This window comes from Phlebotomus papatasi, chromosome 3, assembly GCF_024763615.1.
Source record: "Phlebotomus papatasi isolate M1 chromosome 3, Ppap_2.1, whole genome shotgun sequence".
NCBI classification, from domain to species: domain Eukaryota; kingdom Metazoa; phylum Arthropoda; class Insecta; order Diptera; family Psychodidae; genus Phlebotomus; species Phlebotomus papatasi.
The window spans coordinates 34,256,575-34,276,894 of NC_077224.1; the positions used below are offsets into that span (position 1 = coordinate 34,256,575).

General features: G+C 32.1%; 1 protein-coding gene across 4 annotated transcripts in view; it reads right to left on the reverse strand.

Annotated features, from left to right (window-relative positions):
• Positions 1-9,185: 9,185 nt before the first annotated feature.
• LOC129805384 (neuroglian) overlaps positions 9,186-20,320 on the reverse strand; it is a 69,925-nt gene continuing 58,790 nt past the window's right edge. The window contains exons 8-11 of one of the 4 annotated variants that reach the window (XM_055853267.1): positions 16,058-16,268; positions 15,740-15,846; positions 11,894-12,184; positions 9,186-11,740 (exon numbers count right to left, since the gene is read on the reverse strand). In XM_055853267.1, the coding sequence (XP_055709242.1) occupies positions 12,090-12,184; positions 15,740-15,846; positions 16,058-16,268 (413 nt within the window). In that variant the 3' untranslated portion in view covers positions 9,186-11,740; positions 11,894-12,089. Of the gene's footprint in view, positions 11,744-11,893; positions 12,185-15,576; positions 15,847-15,973; positions 16,269-20,320 lie in introns of those variants that run through there. The other 3 variants (XM_055853266.1, XM_055853269.1, XM_055853265.1) reach the window with 3 other exon arrangements.

Below are 20,320 nucleotides of genomic sequence, written 5' to 3' on the forward strand. Positions count from 1 at the left end.
ATTTACGAACGAATGACAAAATTTTACGAACATTTTTTGTGTGTTTACGAACATTTACGAACAAATGTTTGTAAAAGTACAAAAAATGTTCATCAAATGATCATGTTACGAACAATGTTTGTGAAAAAAGTACAAACTTTTACGAACTTGTTTGTGAGTTATACAATTTACGAGCATTTCGTAACTCTCCCATAGAAATTCACAAACATTTACGAACATTTTTACAAAATATTTTTTTTCTGTGTACAATCTCTTGTAATAGAAAGAATAGAAACGCGGACTACACTCAGGGAAATGGATGTGTAAGCTGGAGTTAGAAAGATGCATTAAAATATGCATCATATAATAGTAATCGGGGTTTATATTCACACCAGAATAGGGGAAAGAATTGAAATTCACTCGAACTTTTCTTTATAAAAATTAACTCGGACGAGTGTTCTGCATACACATTCTGCGAAAAGCACAGAAAATATAATTTTCGTCATTTAAAAAAGTCATGGTGCACTATGAATTTAGTACACTTTTAACCCTTTAAGGACGATTGGAACACCGGTGTCCCATAAAGAAAATAATTTTTCCTGACTACCTAAAGTTATTTTTTTCTTATGTCTGTACATAATTGTAAAGTAGAAGGTTGAAGGAATCTACAATATTTTTTGCAAGTCTCTAGCTATTTGATATGTAGTAAATATTTAAGCTCAAAAAATGGCGAATTTTTAAATTCTCAAATTCAGAATTGATTTTATTTATATTTTATACTTCTAATTTTTTTTTAAGCAAAACCCTTTTGGCAATAAAAACTACAATACTCATACGTAATATTTTTCATTAAAGCGAAAAATATTATTCATTGGTATTGTCAGAAAAATTATTTAAATTTTTGGGCTATTTTTGTCCCTATCGTTCATAGAAGCACAAAATACACCGAATCAGACTCTGTTGGACTTTCCAAGGTTAGATGTAAGACTTATCATTGATTATGTTTCTCATTTTAATTTTTATTGTTGATTTTCAGTCCGTAAAAAGTGTCTCGACGTTAAAGTGTTAATTCATTATGATATGAAAAAGCATAAGAAACATATTTTTAAAGAAAATAATTCGCTATAAAAGCTACCTCCTCGAGTGTTAAATTTACACCAATAGCATTTACACAAACAGGGCCTCGCGATTGGGTATTAGGGCAGCCCTAATAGGGCTTCGCAGTTGAAGCCATTTTTTGTTTCACTCCTTCATCTCGCTTACTTTTATAGAAAATTACTACTTTTTCAACCGTCAGAGTTTGTAGTTTTAAAACTATGATCAATATTTTGATTCTTATCAAAATATGGTTTTGACTTTTAAGGCTTCTACACATTGGGAGCAATTTTCGTCAAAAAATTTCATTTTTGACAGAAATTTGACGTTTTTACCTAAAACACTGCAGGCAATTTCCTTTAAAAAAGTTATTTTCGAAGGAAATTGCTCCCAGTGTGTAGACACTTTTATGAATAGTTGATCTAATAAGTCACCATTATGTAAAATATAATAATTAAAGTCTGAGGTCTAGTTGAGGCCCCAGCATTCGTTCTGAAAAAATGTGCGCAAACGTACAGCATATTTGGGTGTATACTTCAATATTACACGATTTAATCAACCATTGCTCTCAATTTGAGTCATTAGGGTGTTCCGCCTTGAGAGAAAACGGACTGAAAGAATTTGATATGAATTGACTATTTGGAAGCTCATTCATAAAATATTGTTTGAAATGTTCCTAAATCAGAGGTGTGCAAGAACCGTTGAAACCGAATAAACGTCAAAATAAGTTTGTTCCAGTTAGCGTTTTGGCCATTGACGTACAAGTTTCATTTGACGTTTGTTCGTTTTCAAACGGTTCTAGCACACATCTGTCCTAAATGTATGCAAATATTTTTCGCGTGGTAAATTCGAAATACATTTCTTATGTCCATATTGAAGAGTTTTTCCTACACAAGTGTAGGGAATTTACTTCAATATGGACATAACTTGCTCTAGTGCAGAGGTGTGCAAGAACTGTTTGAAACCGAAAAAACGTCAAAAGAAACTTGTACGTCAATGGTCAAAACGCTACCTGAACAAACTTATTTTGACGTTTATTCGGTTTCAACGGTTCTTGCACACCTCTACTCTAGTGTGTAGAGGCCATTACACATAATTATCAATCATTGATAATATGAATAGAAATGTGTAAGTCTCAGTAAGCAATTTATGTCCATATTGAAACAAATTCCCTACGCTTGTGTAGGAAAAACTCTTCAATATGGACATAAATTTTTCTAGTGTGTAGACGACATAAGTCTCTTAGGAAAAATAAAAGAAATTCACATTATTCGAAGGTATGAACGTTCGAAGGGAGGGTACTTTCCCCTATAGATAGTTGTTTCGCCAAAATTCCAAATGAAAAAATTCTAGTGAGGTCAAAGTATTTGTGAAAGAAAAAATGTGAAAAATGGTTATTTAACTGATGATAAAAAAGATAATTTTATATGAAAATTATTTATAATATTTGAAATAATATAAAAGTGAATTTTAAAACAGTCTTTTTAGTTTTTTTTATTTCAATTTGTACACTCGAAGAGGTTACCTACAAATATTTCTTCTGAGAATGATGTTATTATAAACCTCGGCGAGGTTAAAATGAAAATGTTAAAATTTTCTAAATTTCACTTAACGAGGTTAGAATATTTTTAATATTGGTGTGAAAATAACCTTTCACTGAGAGAAATCCGAAAAAGTTAAAATAACATTCCGGAAATGTTTATTTATCCTGCAGTATTGATCCGAAAGCGATGTAAATATTACCCTTTTTAGGTGTATTGGGGGTTAAAGTTACCCGTTTTCATGTTAATTTTACCCTTAAAAAGGTGTAAAATTAACATTAAAAAATGTTGATATATTTTTACACCTAAAAAGTGTTAAAGTTATGAGGAAAAAAGTTAATCGCACCCTCTTTTTTTCTCAGTGTTGGTAGGGGTTTCTAATTTACTTTGTAGCGTCTGAGTCGGTGTAAAATCCACATTTGATGGGATTTGGTTTTTCAATTAAAACGTTTTAAGCCCATCCTATTACCAAATTTACTACGGGCGATGTTTATGTTTAGTTGATCCGGGGTTAAAATTTGATGTGAAAAATAACCCCTGATTTGTGCATATATTTCACACCTTTTTCTCAGTGTATTTTTGACTATCAAATAAAATAAAGGATTAAAAATATATTTAAAATTTTTTTTTTATCACGAATCAATCTTTTCAATTTGAGTTGATTATGTAAGAAAACATTTCTTGTTAATTGTAGGAATTTCAAGGGTTTATTTCTCAATTATTTCATACAGCAACATAAAAGAAAAACTACAAGTATCTTTCAAATAGAATTAATGGTTTGTTCTTCTTTTCTTCTTTCATTTTCTTTTTTTTTTCAAATACATGTATATAACTAGAATATATATTATTCTATGTTAATAATCTTTTATCATTCAAAAACATCCTTCTGTTCGTATTCTTCATCATTTCTTCGTACTCAAAATGATTGGAGAAGGATTAAAAAAAAAAAGAAGTAAAATGGAAATAAAATGTTGAAGGCTCAAAAATGGGGAATAGGAGAGTGCTGTTAGTGAATTAGTTGTTGTTTTGTCACTTAGGAAGCTCGATAAGAATTACAACTTATTCTTACATTAAAAATGATTGATTAATTACTTGATTTATGGTTGTTGAATTTTTTGTTTTTTTTTTTCTTTAAATAGAGGGCTTGAAAATTATCTTGATATCTCTCTTTCTCTCTTCTTTTTATCTTTCAAATCGCAATTTCTTATTCATTCGCTAGTTTTAAGCTTCACAATTCTCTTATCATATATCTATTTTCTTTTAACTCCTAAAATGTATCAAAATATGAATTCAGTGCTACACTGGTGCTCTATCATCTTCTCGATCTCTCGTTCTCTGGCATTACCCTAAAAATTTTCACATTTTCTTCATTGACTCTGGACTCAAGTACACAGACACAATCGTCTAATGCTAAAATTAATTATTTCTTATCCCTTATTTTCATTTTTTTTCTCAGTGTCACATGGAGAATTTTCTCCAAAAAGTTTCTTTTTTTCTTCTAAGCGGTGGTCAATGGATTTTAAGGAGTTCCTACAAACAATCTCTACAATTTCTTTCTACCATTTTTGTCACATTTTTGTTTTAAATGTATCTTTTTCAGTAAAAACGTCTAATTTATTTTAACTTTTTCTGTCTTAGAACTTTCAACAGTGGCAGTTTTTTTTATTCATTATCATTTTCTCAATAATAGAGATTGTGATATCGAGGGATTTTGTTCACTGAGTCGTTTGCAATGTTGATGTAAAAAACCTTCTTTTTTTTTGGAATATTATCCACCAAAGACCACGTCTTACAAACTAAAATGAATATGCATTTCGCTGTGCGCTGAAGAGAATGAAGATTTTAAAGATAGATTTTTAACAGGAAAGAGTTTTTCATCGCAAAGTCCATTTTTTTCATCCTTACAAATATAGAACAATATTTTTGTTTCTCAAGAATTCTTGTACACATAGAAAGCACAAAAGCATCTCCCACCTCGCATTTTAATAATATTTTTCTAATATACTATTCTTCTTCTTTTTTTTAATGATTATACGATAAACTTTTCTTTATACAGTGTTGTGCCACACAATTTATAGCTTGAAAAGCTTCTCTTCAAAATATTTCTATCTTTTTTACTCTCTTGTATAGGCCCCAAAAATTCCATTTTCTTCTTCACTTTCCCTTTTTCAAAGCTATAAATGTGCAAAGTTTTTTTTTTATCTTCTTCTTCATAATTTGTAAATAGTTAAAGCAATTAGAATGGTGCCTACTAGCCAAAAAAGACTTAATACCTACAAAATCAACTGTGCAATTGGGGTGACTTTTAATTTTTAATACATTTCTTACTATTTAGCAAAAAGAATGTGACTTTAAAACGTGCAATGATGAAAATGAGGAAGTCAAACGTAACAATTATTTTGCTATTTAAAAAACCCTGTAAAATGCAGTCCCACTTTAGAATTTCTCTTATTTTCACCTCCTGACTATCTACAATGCTCTATATTCGTCCGAAATTAAGCCAAAATAACATGATTGATTAAACACGAAAGGTAGATAAGTTGTGCCGGTAATGGGTTCTGTCAAGATCTTCTCAATCATTATGTAGATTATGTAGATCTTTTCACTGAGAGAAATCCGAAAAAGTTAAAATAACATTCCGGAAATGTTAATTTTACCCTGCAGTATTGATCCAAAATCGATGTAAATATTACTCTTTTTAGGTGTATTAGGGGTTAAAGGTACCCTTTTTCATGTTAATTTAACCCTTAACAAGGTGTAAAATTAACATTAAAAAATGTTGATATATTTTTACACCTAAAAAGTGTTAAAGTTATGAGGAAAAAATGTTAATCGAACCCTCTTTTTTTCTCAGTGTTCATATCTACAAATATCGCGCCAATTTACCGATCTGTCAATATTCCTTAAATTTTTGCCGATCTTAACATATTCGTGTACTCCGATCCGTCGATTTTATGAAAAATATTTATCAATCACTGACAAAAAATCTGGTTAATCTGTTGATCTCTACAAAGATCGTGCGAATCTTCTGATTTGTCAATCTCTGCACAATGTATAAAAAAAATCGTGCGAATCGCCGATTTTTTGCAAAGATTATGCTGATCTGTTAATCTCTACAAAGATCGTGCTAATCTGCTGATCTGTCAATTTCTCCAAAAATTTTGCCGATCTGTCGATTTTCAAAGAAATTCGTGTAAATTGCTAATTTTCTGAAAAAAATCATACAGATCTGTTGATCTCTCCAAATATTGTATAATCTCCTAATCTGTGAATCTCTGCATTTTTTTCCCGATCTTAGCAGAGATCGTGCCGATTTGTCAATTTATGAAATATTCGTGTGAATCGCCGATTTTCTTTGCAAAGATCAGGATAATCTGTTGATCTCTTCAATGATTGTGCTAATTTGCCGATCTGTCAATTTTTGCAAAAATTGTGCTGATCATAACTAAGAATTTCTATCTGCCAATTTCTGAAAGATTTGTGTCAATATCCTGATCTTACGCAAAGACCATGAAGATCTATTGATCTCTACAAAGATCGTGCGAATCTTCTGATCAGTCAATCTCTGCACAATTACGCCGATTTATCAATTTATGAAAAAATCGTGCGAATCGCCGATTTTTTGCAAAAATCATGCTGATCTGTTAATTTCTACGAAGATCGTGCTAATCTGTTGATCTGTCAATTTCTGCAAAAATTTTGCTGATCTGTCGATTTTCAAAGAAATTCGTGTCAATTGCTAATTTTCTGAAAAAATCATACAGATCTGTTGATTTTTCCAAATATTGTGTAATCTCCTAATCTGCCAATCTCTGCAATTTTTTTTACGATTTTGGCAGACATTGTGCCGATTTGTCAATTTATGAAATATTCATGTCAATCGCCTATTTTATTTTTTTGCAAAGATCAGGATAATGTGTTGATCTCTTCAAAGATTGTGCTAATTTGCCGATCTGTCAATTTTTGCAAAAATTGTGCTGATCTTAACTAAGAATTTCTATCTGCCAATTTCTGAAAGATTCGTGTCAATATCCTGATCTTATGCAAAGACCATGAAGATCTATTGATCTCTACAAAGATCGTGCGAATCTTCTGATCTACCAATCTCTGCACAATTATTGCGCCGATTTATCAATTTATGGAAACTTTGTGTCAATCGTCGATTTTTTGAAAAGATCATATTGATCTGTTGATTTTTACAAAGATCGTGATAATCTGCCGATAAATTAATTTCGGCGATAATATGCTGATCTATCGATTTATGACAAATTCGTGTCAATGGCCAACTTTCTACAAAAATCATGCAAATCTGTTAATCTCTACAACGATTGTGTTAATCTGCAGATCTACCCGTTTCTGCAAAAGTCGTGCTGCTCTTAGCAAATATAACACCGATCTGTCAATTTCTGTTTTACTCGTGCTAATCAGCTGATCTTCTACAAAGATCATGCAGATCTATTGATTTTTACAAAGATGGTGTTAATCTGCCAATCAGTCTATCTCTGCAAAAAATCTGCCGATCTTCGAAATAAGATCGTGCCAATCTGCCGATCTGTCTGTCTGTGCGAAAACTGCCGATCTGCCGATTTCTGAAAAATTTATGTCATTAAGCAATCTTTTGCAAAGATCATGCAGGTTGGTCGATCCCCACAAAGAATGAGCTATTTACCAGTGTTCTGCAATATTTTTCAGATTTGTCAATATTTGCAAAAATCTTGCCGATATGTCAATTCTCTCATTTTTACAAAGATTGTGCCAATCTGCTGATCTTCTCCAAAGATCGTGTCAATGTGCATATCTTCTGTAAAGATCTTTCATCGTTTTTAGAGATTTGTCGATTTTCACAAAGACTGTGCCGATCTTGTGAAATGATCGACTGCAATAATCAAGCAAATCTCTCGTTTATTTGCAAAGATTGTGCTGACCAGTCAATTTGCCGATCTTCCGCAAAGATCTTGCAGATTTATCGATTCTGCCAAATCTACATGTCACTCTGATTATCTTCTGTATTAAATTATTATACAAATTTTTTGATCGTCACAACGATTAAAATAATCAGGCATATCTGCCGATTTCCCGCAATACCCGAGCAATTCTGCCGATTTCTAGAGAGATCGTGGTCGATCTCTCAGGCTTCAGATTTTTTGCAAAAATTGTGCTGACCATGTCGATCTTTCGCAAAGATCATGCAAGATTGTGCCGCTATTTTCTAACAAATTTCGTAGAAATTTGTCAGTCGGCCGATCTTTAGAAGGATCATGCCAACTTTCTACAAGGATAGCGTAGGTCTACTGATCTCCATTTTACCGACCTGTTTTCTGTAAGAAACCACTTATTAGATCTGGCGATCTAATCTGATTTTGTACATCAAAACGATGTCGACATGTCGTTTTGTTGCTAACAGTTTATTACAAGAAGCATTTACTTATCCACCTCTCGATTGTCCATGAGAACCAAAAGTTTAATTGACCATGGAAGGCTTCAAGGTTTCAAGAAGACATATTTAAGTCAGTTTGACATCATTTTGACGGTTTCATTCTATGCTATATCTCCAAATGACAACTATTCAAGAGAGCCATTTGAAGTAAATTAGCCTGAACGTCGGATGATCACCAAATTTTCCTTTACATATAGCCTATAGAGCTCGATCTCAGGAATTTCTCGGGGTAAAAAGGTTTAAAATGACTTAGCATAGTACGAAATGGAACCGTCATAGAAGAATATTATGGAAACAAATTAACCTAGAAGTTTAACCGTGGTTTAATTTCTATTAAATCCCAAGGAGTTCATTAAGAAAAAAAATTGAAAATTTTAAAATTTTTACGTTTTGCATAAATTCTCGACAACAAAATTTTTAATTATATTAGCAAAATATCTGAATTCATTTTCTTAATAATTGAACTCGTTTTATTATACGAAATTGTTAAAAAGTTGATAGGAATGTAAGGTTATGCGGAACATAACCTTGAAATTTCAAAAATTCGAATTTCAAATTAATTCTAAACTTGAATTTTTAGAATATTTTGACCACTTATAAGGTTTTTTTTTGTTTATTTTTCTTAGATTCTGTAAGAATTTTTGTCGATTTTTGAATATTTGAGGTTATGAGATATATAACCTCAAATTAATCATTGCAGAAATGTTTATACGTCTTCTTTGGTATTTCCATGATTTATCTGAGAAATCTTTAAAATCTTTTATCATTTCCATCCATATTACTTGGTACTTGAACTTTTCTGTAATCAAGTTTTATGTTGATGCCCTTCAATGACGAATTAAAGCCCTTAACCCTTTAGGGACGAGAAGGTCAAAAATTGGGGGTCAGAAAAAAACATTTTTTCTGACTTTTTAATGCAAAACCCAACTTTAGAAGGCCATAGGAAAAATTTCATTTTTGGGTCACCGGTGACCCAATCGTCCTTAAAGGGTTAACTTTGTAATTTTCGTTTTTTTTTTCACGAAAATTCCTTCCTAGGTCAATTAAACATTACCTCCTCACAAAAAAAAAAAACTGCAAATAAAACGTGCAACAAACTAGAAAAAAATGCAAAAAAATAAAAGAAAGACCAATAAGTAAAATAAAAGTTTATTTTTCATTTTTTCTTCGTCATCGTATTCAACTTATTCATTCTTAAAAAATAAAAAAAAAGTGTGTAAGAAAATTTCGAGTGTGATTTTTGTGAGATTTCTCATTGTGATTGTGTATAAAAAAAAATAATAATAGACTAAAGGACGTGAAGTATTTGTCATTAAAAAAAAATAAGCTACAGAAAGACAATAAACTTAAATATCTAAAAAGAGGTCTCAAAATAATATATGGCGGAAAATAAATTTGTCAGTGACTTAAAAAATATATTTTTTGTTTGTTTGAAAAATACATTTTTGTTTCTGAGAGAAAAAAGACAAAAATTGTGCTGTAACATCTTTTTTCTCACATGTTAAATTTGAATTTCTTTTAGCTGCCGTTCAAAGGGTTTGTTCATCAATATAATTTTCACATATTATTTTTAATATTTTCCTTATTTTACAGAGAATATCGCTTTTTTTTGAAATATTTTATTTTCACATTATTAACACTGGAAATGGGGAAAATATTACAGAAGAACAAAGAGATCAAAAATGAAATGAAAAGAAAAAATGATGAGGGTTGAACACTTCAATGTTTTTTTTTTCTTTTTGTAATATCTTACGCAAGTTAAACATTTATCTATAACCTAAAAGAAAAAATAATAATTACAGTCATTTGAAAATAATAAAAAAAAATAGCTGCACGAATTCATTTTCCACCACATTAAAATGTACATTTTTGTTTTGCCTTTTTTTTCTGTAGAAAAAAAAACTACTGAGGACAAAGAAAATAAAACTGGACCATTTCTTTCTATCTTTCTTTCTTTTTTCAAATATATAAAATTTTTAAAATAAAAAATAAAGATATTTCTATTTAAATTAGTTCAACAAAATTATCATCTAATTGCATGTGATTTTTTTTCATAAGAATTAAAGAAAAATAATTGCTCAATTACTTCAAGTAATATATTACAACAGAGACGCACAAAAATTTGTGTCAAAGCGCCTCTCATTTTCTTTTTTTTAACCAAGAGTTTTCTAGGAAATGTAAGGTTAGATTACGGTTAACCTAAATTTTTCTACGTTAGAATTTGAAGAATTTTTTCGGAAATAAAAAAAAAAACGTCAGAAAATTTATGACAAATGACATGAAGTTTCGGAGTTTTTGCTCCTTAAATTATCTTGCATGCCAGTTTCATTTTAAGGTTAGGTTCAATCTAACCTCAAATTTCTAGTTAACCTCTTGATCAAATAAGAAAAAATAGAGACTGTAAATTCTCTCTACATTCGAAATTTGTCGCTTGTTTGTCAAATAATCAAAAAAAAATATTTTGTGCACTTGTGAGAATAGAATAGGATAGAAAAATGATTTTACATCTTATATTTAAAAATTCCTTATCTCTCTTTTTTTTAATGTGATTTCTTAAGCATTATATTCTGTAAAATGATAAAATTCACAACTAAAGCTGCATGAAAGACGTTTTCCTTCTTTTTTTTCTTTCGAAAAAAAAACTAAAAAAAATTGTCACGTGTCATTTAAAGTTAATAAAAGATCTTCCAATAGAGTTTCACCTTTTAACTTCATCTTTTTTTTTCCTAGAGTATTCAAATATACAAAGTTTTATTTCTTTTAATTCTTTTTTTTTCTTTTCAACATCCACAGAGGCAGAGAACACTTTCTTATATACTTCCCGTAATTATTTTTCTAGAAATAGTTTCATTTTTTTTAGATTTCATTTTATACATCTTGTGATGACGTTTATGTACGCATTTTTTTCTACTAAATATTTTTTTAAAAAATATATTAGCAATAAGAATTATACTTCACTTTTTTTTTTCGATTCATGTTCCATGTTTTTTGTATCTGCAGTAAGTTTTTTTTCTTTAATTAGAGCCACAAACAAAATGCATTTGATTGATTTATTCTAACTTGTTTTTTGCTCCAAATAAAAAGCAGAAAAATATTTTAGAAAAAAAATTGCAAAATTGATCGCTGCGTTCAATAAAATTCATTATCAATGAATTAGCAATAAATGTGGCTTAAATAAATTATTATTAAAAGATTTTTATTGCACTTTAAGTGCAATTTCTTTGTTCTTAGCGTCACTTATCAGTTTCAATTTTTATTTTATTTTATTATTTTTTTTTAATATTTTAATTAATAGCAAGAATAAATACATCAATTACTCGTAATCGATACAAATAATCTTCTTGTGAGAAGGAAAGACTGTAAATAAAAATCCATGAAAAGTATGTTTTTTTTTCAAGTTTTAAAATAAATTCAAAAAGCAAATAACAATATTTCTATTTTCTGTCTTCTTTTGTCAAAACTTCCTTCTTTCATTCTCACAAAAAAAATAATTATTATTTTCTTTGTCGTAATTAAGAATTTGTTGGTTTAACTAGTCAAAACAAAATTAAAAATTCTTACACGTACGTTGCTACATTTCCTCCTTGAGTTGGTGGTGGATTGTGTGGAATTGGTTGTGGACTAACTGGTGGTTGCAATTTACCAGGAACATATTGACCAATGAAAGATCCATCCTCTGTGAATTGTCCTGCTAGAAAGATGTCAAAATTGAAAACCTTCAGTCATCTCTCCCATATAATTATTTTAAAAAAAAAAATCCGCAATTGAATTAATATCAGCAAAATCACAAATACAAAAAATAGAAACATTGAAAATCAAAAATTCAATAAAAAAAACGTACCTCAAAATTAACTTAAAAGTTTTCTATGTTGAAAATAAAAAACTTAAGGCATAAATGGGCTAAAAACTAATATTCGCATCCTTGTTGATTTTCATCAGATGGAGATTCCCTTCTTAAATTTTCTTTTGATTTTGTATCATTTTTGTTTTATTCGCCAATTTTTTTTTGATTTTCTCTTCTTTTTTTTTTTAAATTTCTACACAAGCGTGGCAAAAGCTTGTGAATTCGTCTCAGGATTTCGTCCTTTTCGTCCATATTGACCAATGAAGGAACCGTCTTCATTCATTCCCTCTGAACATAAAAGAAAAAAAAAGAAAAAAACACAAAAATGCAGGAAAAATAAAAAAAGCACTTAGCGTTACACAATTTGACAATAAAGTTCTCATTATTAAGTGAACTACTGGGTAATATTTGTAATTAATATTCAGTCAAACAACAATGTTCTTATTCTAAAATCGAAGTCTCTGATCTTTAAGTTTTTAGTAGCTCTCAGAATTCATGGAGAGAAGTGAAGAGAAAAGTAATCACCGTCATGTTATCCAACAGAGGTCAAACGGTTAGAGACAGTGTCTTAGGGTCTTCAGTAGGTCTTTCTCTCTAAGTCAGCAAACGTATTATTAGCATCAGGACCTTAATTTTATCTCTACCGTATCGTACGATTTTCTTAATTTTCGGTTATAGATTTTAGGAGTTGCCTATGCCTAGTTTAAAGATGATTTTCCAAAAATTTTGGGAATATTTTATACCCATTGTACCAGTCTATGCTTGTTAAATATCCGTAGAAGAAGCGGATCCTGCTCAAAATCTTATTGTAAAGCGTGTATACGAAAAATTCTGGGCAACGCTTGATATAAAGTAAGTCGCAGTAAGCTTTGGATTTTGTTTTTTTTTTCTTCAGTGTCGATTGAAGAAGAGAATTTAATTTGCTTTCTTTTGATGAAAATCTTGTTAAAAAATATTGAGTTTTGGCTGAGTAATTGCAAATAGATGGAGAACAAGCGAAGATTAAAAGTTGACAATTATCTCAAGAATCCAAAAGCAAGCTATGCTGAAATCGCGAAATTGGTCGGGAAATCCGCCACCCGAACAGTGTTCGGAAGATTATGATTCGGTTCTAGATACTAGATACCCAATAATGTACTTTATACAGCCCCAACAATGTACTGACATATTGTACTGGGACATGAATCCATTAATAAATAAATAAATACTCAAGACGGTCCTCAAAATTCAGGAGGAAGTAGGCGCAAGCCTGAAATTGAGCACAAGACGATGAAAAATAAATTGTTTGAGCTTTTCGAGAAGTAACTCAATCTTTACGTGTGAGATGTTGGCAAAAAGATGGGAATACATTGGAGCTTTGTCTATAAAATCAATAGGAAGAATGGTTCGAATTGAAAACCTACAAAGCTCATTCTGCTCTCCATATTGGACCGACAAACAGCATTAAATTGCTGAAACAAGGTTACAGAAATTCAACGATCATCTTTTCAGAAATTTTGAGGACAAATATCAGAAAGAAGGGTCAGACAGCCGAAAAAAGCCCAGATAAGCCTATGGTAGTTGAGATTCTTTACAGGTGACTTCGAAATGCGTGCAACTCGGGGTGCTTGCAACTCGAAATGCGTGAAAATTCGATTGTGAGTTGAATTTTTGGGGTAAAGAATCGCGTCGAGCCAATTTCATCCATTTCGACTGTCGAGAACAGTTTACTCGACGCGATTTTTTACCCCCAAAATTCAACTCACAATCGAATTTTCACGCATTCCGAGTTGCAAGCACCCCGAGTTGCACGCATTTCGAGGTCACCTGTAAAGAATCTCAACTACCATAAGCTTATCTGGGCTTATAACTGGTCATTTTCTACTTTAAATAGTCTGGGGGGATGACCAATAGAAGAAAAAAAATTCATTGAAATCGGTTAATAAACATAAGAGATAGAGTCCGGTCAATACGGATATAGTAAGGGTCGGGGTACAGTGGGTTGGGGTAGAGGCGAATGGAACCCATTATTTGAAAGATCTTGCTCTCGCATACAATATATATGCTAAAATTTCATCGAAATCCCTTAATAAACACAGAAAATGAAGTCCGGTCCAGACATTTTTGGTTATAGCTCGGGTCAGGAAACATCGAGGGAGGAATGCGACCCACCGTTGGAAAGGTCTCGACCCCAGCTACAACATATTAAAATATAAAGAAAAAGCATCGTCTGTTTTTCGAAATATTCGAGATCGATTAATCGAAAATCGATTTTTCGATTGATCGTACCTTCGATTAAATCGTGTGAAATTGGAGTGTCATAAAACTTGTAGTACTTCACGAGAGCTTTCCAAAACACCAAATTTTTTTAAATTCGGATAATTAGAACCGGAGATATGACCACTTGAAAATTGAATTTTTGCCCCCTCTAGCTCGGGTCAGGGGGATCGTGGGGGCTTAAGTTTGGTATCGATCGAAAGCGCTTAGGCCCAGCTATAGCATACTAAAATTTTAGATCGATCGATACTATAGGGGATGAGTTATTGAAAAATCAAATTTTGGGGGTATCCAAAATGGCGGAAGGTGGAGGTAGGGGGTGGATCTGACATCACCTACTTCTAGCCGCCCATCGACATTTAACCTTAGCCGAAAACCGCTTGTCAAAATGAGTGTCAAAACGTGTACATCCAAAATTTGGGCCCGATCTGACGAGGTCGGATTTCACCTGTGACTACAAAAGCTGAGATTGTAAAGAATCTCAGCTAAAACCGTTGGTTATCCTTTTCGGAAATCAAATATGATCCATCTTTTCAAAAAGAAATCAAATGGTTTTGAAATATGTTTTTGGTTATCTCAATTTTTTTCGATACAAAAATCTTTTAAGAATTAAAAAAAAGGAAAAATTCAATATGTTTCATAATAATTTTAAAAAAAAAACATCTAAATGGTTATACGACACTGGATGATGAAGGCGGCGAAAACTTAACAATAACTTAGAGACATTTGAACAAAAGTTAGCTAGATTAACAAATTTAGTTATTCATTTTTTTATTATGTTTTTATTATTATATTTTTTTATTGTTATGCCCAACGCACAATAAATTTTGTTTGTAAACATGTTTTCAAAATTTCCCATGAGAATGAGCGAGATGACTAGATCTAGATCTCACTCACTCTCATTGAAATGTCAAAAACATGTTTACAAAACAAAAGTTATTGTGCGTTGGGCATTATGCCCAACGCTCAATAACTTTTGTTTGTAAACATGTTTTCAAAATTTCCTATGAGAATGAGCGAGATGACTAGATCTATGTTTCATTCACTCTCATTGAAATGTCAAAAACATGTTTACTAAACAAAAGTTATTGTGCGTTGGACATTATGCCCAACGCTCAATAAATTTTGTTTTGTAAACATGTTTTTGACATTTCAATGAGAGTGAGTGAGATCTACATCTAGTCATCTCGCTCATTCTAATGGAAAATTTTGAAAACATGTTTATAAACAAAAGTTATTGTGCGCTGGTCATTATGTTAAAAATTTAACATAATTGAAAAAAAAACTGATACTGATTTTGACTTTTGATATAATTTGTAGATATGTTTCAAATTCCTTTTTTTTGTTCACAAGATGAGAAAACTTTATTGCCGTAGAGTGTAAATGTTAATCAAAAATTTATTAATCACTTTGGGCATGGATAAAAAAATTTCAAAGATAAAAAAAAACACAAAAATGGGTTGTTTTTCTTTAAATGGGAGAAAGACAATTAATTTGGTGAGAAATGTTTTACATGATTGATATTGTTTTTATTAGATAAAGGCGCAATTTTTTTATTAATTAACCAGAAGCGCCTACAACACTCACCTGTATCTCCCTCCCCGTACTCTGCCATTGAATCTGTGTCACTTTCGGGTCCGGGCTTTGTCTGATTGGAACTCAATGATTGTCTACCTTGGCTCTTATTGTCCAAGCTGCACATGTGTGATAGTTTTGTTTGGTTTGGATTTTTTTTTTGAGAAGGAAAGGTTTTGTTTTTGGGAAAAGGGGGAAAAAAGAAAAGCAAAAAACATGTTAATCACACACCTGTACGTTACTTACCGGAATTGTAATTTTCTTTTTTCAATAAAATTGTTCATTTTGTTTTATTTTTTTGTTGTTGTTGTTTGAATCCAGGACACTTACGGCTGCGAATATTCATGGAAGCCACCCTCTTCAGGATAATCACGTCTTCCATTGGCCATCTCGCGATCGTGCACATCATACTTGCCGCCGCGATTTCTCTTGATGATGCAGATGACAATGAGAAGCAGCAAAAGGAATGCAATGGCAAGCATCATGCCAATGAACCATCCTGCTGTTGCCACATTCTCATTTGGCACCTTAATTGGACCCTCTGATTTTAGAAACAAAAAAGAAAATAAACATTGGAATTAGAATAGATATTACCACTCAACGAAATAAGGCTGCAATTCTGGCTCAATCCACGTAAATCATGCTAAATGCCCTATTAAGCCCAAAGCCCAAGTTAAATTATTTAAAATTCTTCTATGATTGACATTTTGTGCCTTAAAATTCTCCTCATTAGACGGCGCTCATGTCTGTATCATAATAAATTTATTTAAGCGCTAATTCTGTTTAGAATAATTATAGAAATTTGTTGTGATGCGCCCGAAAGTCGAATTTCTGAGATTCAGAGATTAGCGCTAATGATTGTACAACTAGAATTGTAGATATCCAAAAAAAAAACAGAAAAAAAACAAAACAATAAAAATGATGCTGAATTTATGCAATTTTTCTTTCCTACGACATTATTAAATGAGACTTTCAATCCAACGGATTAATGATGATTTCAGAAAAAGGAGAAACTCTGGCAAGTTATCCTTGAATCTAGGATAGAAATCGACGAAACAGCAGTACAAACAGTAATTCTTATCTTCGTGATTTCAGGGAAATATCTTTCGAATACTTTATTAGAATACATTAGATTATCGTGAAGAAAATAATTTGTTTGAAATAAATTATTCAGGGGCCCATCAAGTCTAATAAAAAGTGAAGATATTTTTCACTTTTCCTTGTAAAAATTTTGCAGATATTGCACCGCGACTTAAACAAATTTCCTCGTAGTTCTTGTACTATTTTGGCGAGCATTATGAAATATGTATTTTTAGATAGCTTTTAATGCACGATTTCGAAATATATCAGACTGATAAGTCAATTCTCTTCAGAACAAAACTTGCCAATAGACTTCAGTACCTCTATGCAAAAACGTATGGAAAAATGAAATCTCGAGAGGCCCCTGAAATTATTGCTCGAACTCAAAGATTGAGTATACTTGTAACGCACTTTTTTCAACTTGCTATCTGACTAGAAATTCCACTATAATACGGGCTTCAGACCTAAAGCAAACCTATCTGGCTTAACTCCTCTAATTCCTCATCAAGCATGATTTTTTTAGGAAATTGTTGTATAGGATTAAATATTAAGGGCAAATGATTCATTAGATTTTGAAAAATCAATAAAATTGCTTGTCATTTAGATTTGTGAGACCTTCGGGAACTGGGCTAAACCTCCAGTCTGAAGACGGCATAAGAGATTTAGATGGCCCCCCTAAAAATATTGTCTTGCGACGGTTTTTTTTTCTTCCGTATAATCCCTTTCAATACTATGTTTTTTTTAATATATTTCGAAAATGCCTCCAGTAACTTCTTTTATTTTTGGATATGTTTTGAAGTGGTGCAGACCAAAATCCCGAAGAAACAAAATCTCGAAGGCCAAAATCCCGAACGCCAAAATCCTCTACGCCATAATCCTGAAAACTCAAAATTCCGAAGAGACATAATTCCAAATAGGTCAAAATCCCGAAGGCCCATATACCGAACGCAGAATTCCATATTTCCAAAATCCCAAATGGGTCAGAATCCTGAAAAGCCAAAATCCCGAAAGTCAAAATCCTGAACACCGATATCCCGAAAGTCAAAATCCCGAACGCCAAAATTCCGTGCGCCATAATTCTGAAAACTCAAAATTCCGAAGACATAATTCCAAATAGGTCAAAATCCTGAAGGCCCATATACCCCGAACGCCTAATTCCATTTTTAGAAAATCCCAAATGGGTCAGAATCCCGAAAAGCTAAAATCCCGAAAGTCAAAATCCCGAACGCCAAAATTCCGTGCGCCATAATCCTGAAAACTCAAAATTCCGAAGAGACATAATTCCAAATACAGTAGACTCTCGCCTCTTTTAAGATCGGACTACTTTTTAATTCGGGCAGCAGTTAAATTTGAAAAAAGTTTGTTAACATTTTTCAAGTTTGATTATGATTATCAAATGAATCAAATTTGGCATGGTTTGTCTTAGTTTTGATGTGATTTTGCATTATTGAGGGATTTTCATGCAATTTACATTATATATGAGTGTGTAAACTCAATATCTATATGCACAGCACATGAATAAAAAATCGTTGCATTTCAAAAAGTTTGTCGCCCGAATTTCTGTCTAATTCGGCTGACATTTCGGTCCCATATGCCCGAATTTGAGAGAGTCTACTGTAGGTCAAAATCCTGAAGGCCCATATACCGAACGCCGAATTCCATATTTCGAAAATCCCAAATGGGTCAGAATCCTGAAAAGCTAAAATTCTGAAAGTCAAAATCCCGAACGTCAAAATTCCGTGCGCCATAATCTTGAAAACTCAAAATTTCGAAGAGACATAATTCCAAATGGGTCAGAATCCTGAAAAGAAAAAATCCCGAAAGTCAAAATCCTGAACGCCAAAATCACGAAAGTCAAAATCCTGAAAACAAAGAGGCAAAATCAAAAATGGGTCAAAATCTAGAAAAGCCACAATCCCGAAAGTCCACATCCCGAAAGGGACGAAGATTTCTAATTATTGCCTCCAACAAGCGCGGTGCAATCGTGGGAGTAGCTGACACTTTTGAGAGTTCGGGATTTTGTCTATTCGGGATTTTTATCGGAACCCGTTTTGGAAATTGCCCAGGTGAACATATCGGCGTCCATACGGTAAGTTCCAGGTCAAATTCAGTAACTCTGGCGATTTTTATTATTTTTTAGGTTTCTTAAAACAAACGATTCACGGATACGAACTTCATATCATAACCAATTTTATCAGAAATAATCAAATTATTTTAAGGTTAAAAATTAAAAAGGCTCTAGGGGAAAGTGGTCTGCCTTTGAATGCGGCAGCCTTTGAATATCGTAATTTTTTCAGTTTTCTTTAAAGCATAATTTTTTTTCTATTAACTATTACATAGCTATTCATAATCCTCACAAGTCATCAAAAAATGCAGACCCTAGCTCTTATTTTCTAGGTGCTACGGCAAAAAAACGAAACTGAGCTCTAAACTGTAATTTTGATGTTCCACAATTCATGTGTTTTTTCATAATCAAAATAATTTTTCGAACAAATCTTCTATTGTGAGTCATAGAAGGTTATTCTTGGCTGATATTTCTCAAAATACATTTTGATTCAGATGAGACAATTTTTGTGGGTGATAAAAGTTTGCAAATATTGCTCTGCGGCAGCCTTTGAATCTTAATGTTGTGTGCCTTTGAATCCTCTCTTTACATACATTAAAACGTCTGACAGCTTCCTGTCCAGGAGCAGAATAGAACTCCTACTTTGGTCCGACGAATGTCATACAAATACTTATAACATGCTATCTTGCTCCGGCCGGGATGTTTCAAACTGACAATTGGCAACTTCAATGGCGTTTTATTACAAATTTTCAAGTGAAAAACAGAGCTTCAGAAAAGTGTAAAAAATGTTGTTGTATAATGACTTTTGACTACAGTGGTGGTTTTATTGAGTGCATTAGGGTTCATGCTAATCAATTATGGGTCACTTAATGTTACAGCCCTAATATTCTCAGTGAAAAATTAAGATTCAAAGGCTGCCCAACCACATTCAAAGGCAGACCATGCAGGCTGCCTTTGAATATATCGACATCACATTTTCAAGTTCCTCACCAGGAAAAACTGAGGACTTGCGAGTCCTGAATGGGGTAAGCATAGAAGCTCAATGAACAAGAGAATTTTTTGGTGTAGTTCAAAGTAAAACTCATGTTGTAGTTTACTCTGAAAAAAATCTCAAATTTTGAACATCATTTTTCGTTCAAAGGCAGACCACTTTCCCCTATAGAGCGTATAATGTGAAGTGAAGCTCGTTGGAAAGGTCTTGGAATTTCCAATAAAACTTAAACCGGTTGTGAACTGGCAACAAACCGGTTCAAAACTGATAAGTGATTTTTATTCGGAATTAAATTATATTGCTCCTAAGGTGTATTTTGGGCAATGTGTCGATTGATTTGTAAATCGGTTCATTTCGGTTCTAAACCGGCAATGAACAGATTCAAAACGAATAACTAATTTCTATCCTAAAATCAATTTTATTAGTTCTAAGGTATTTCGGGCGATGTTTTGAGTCA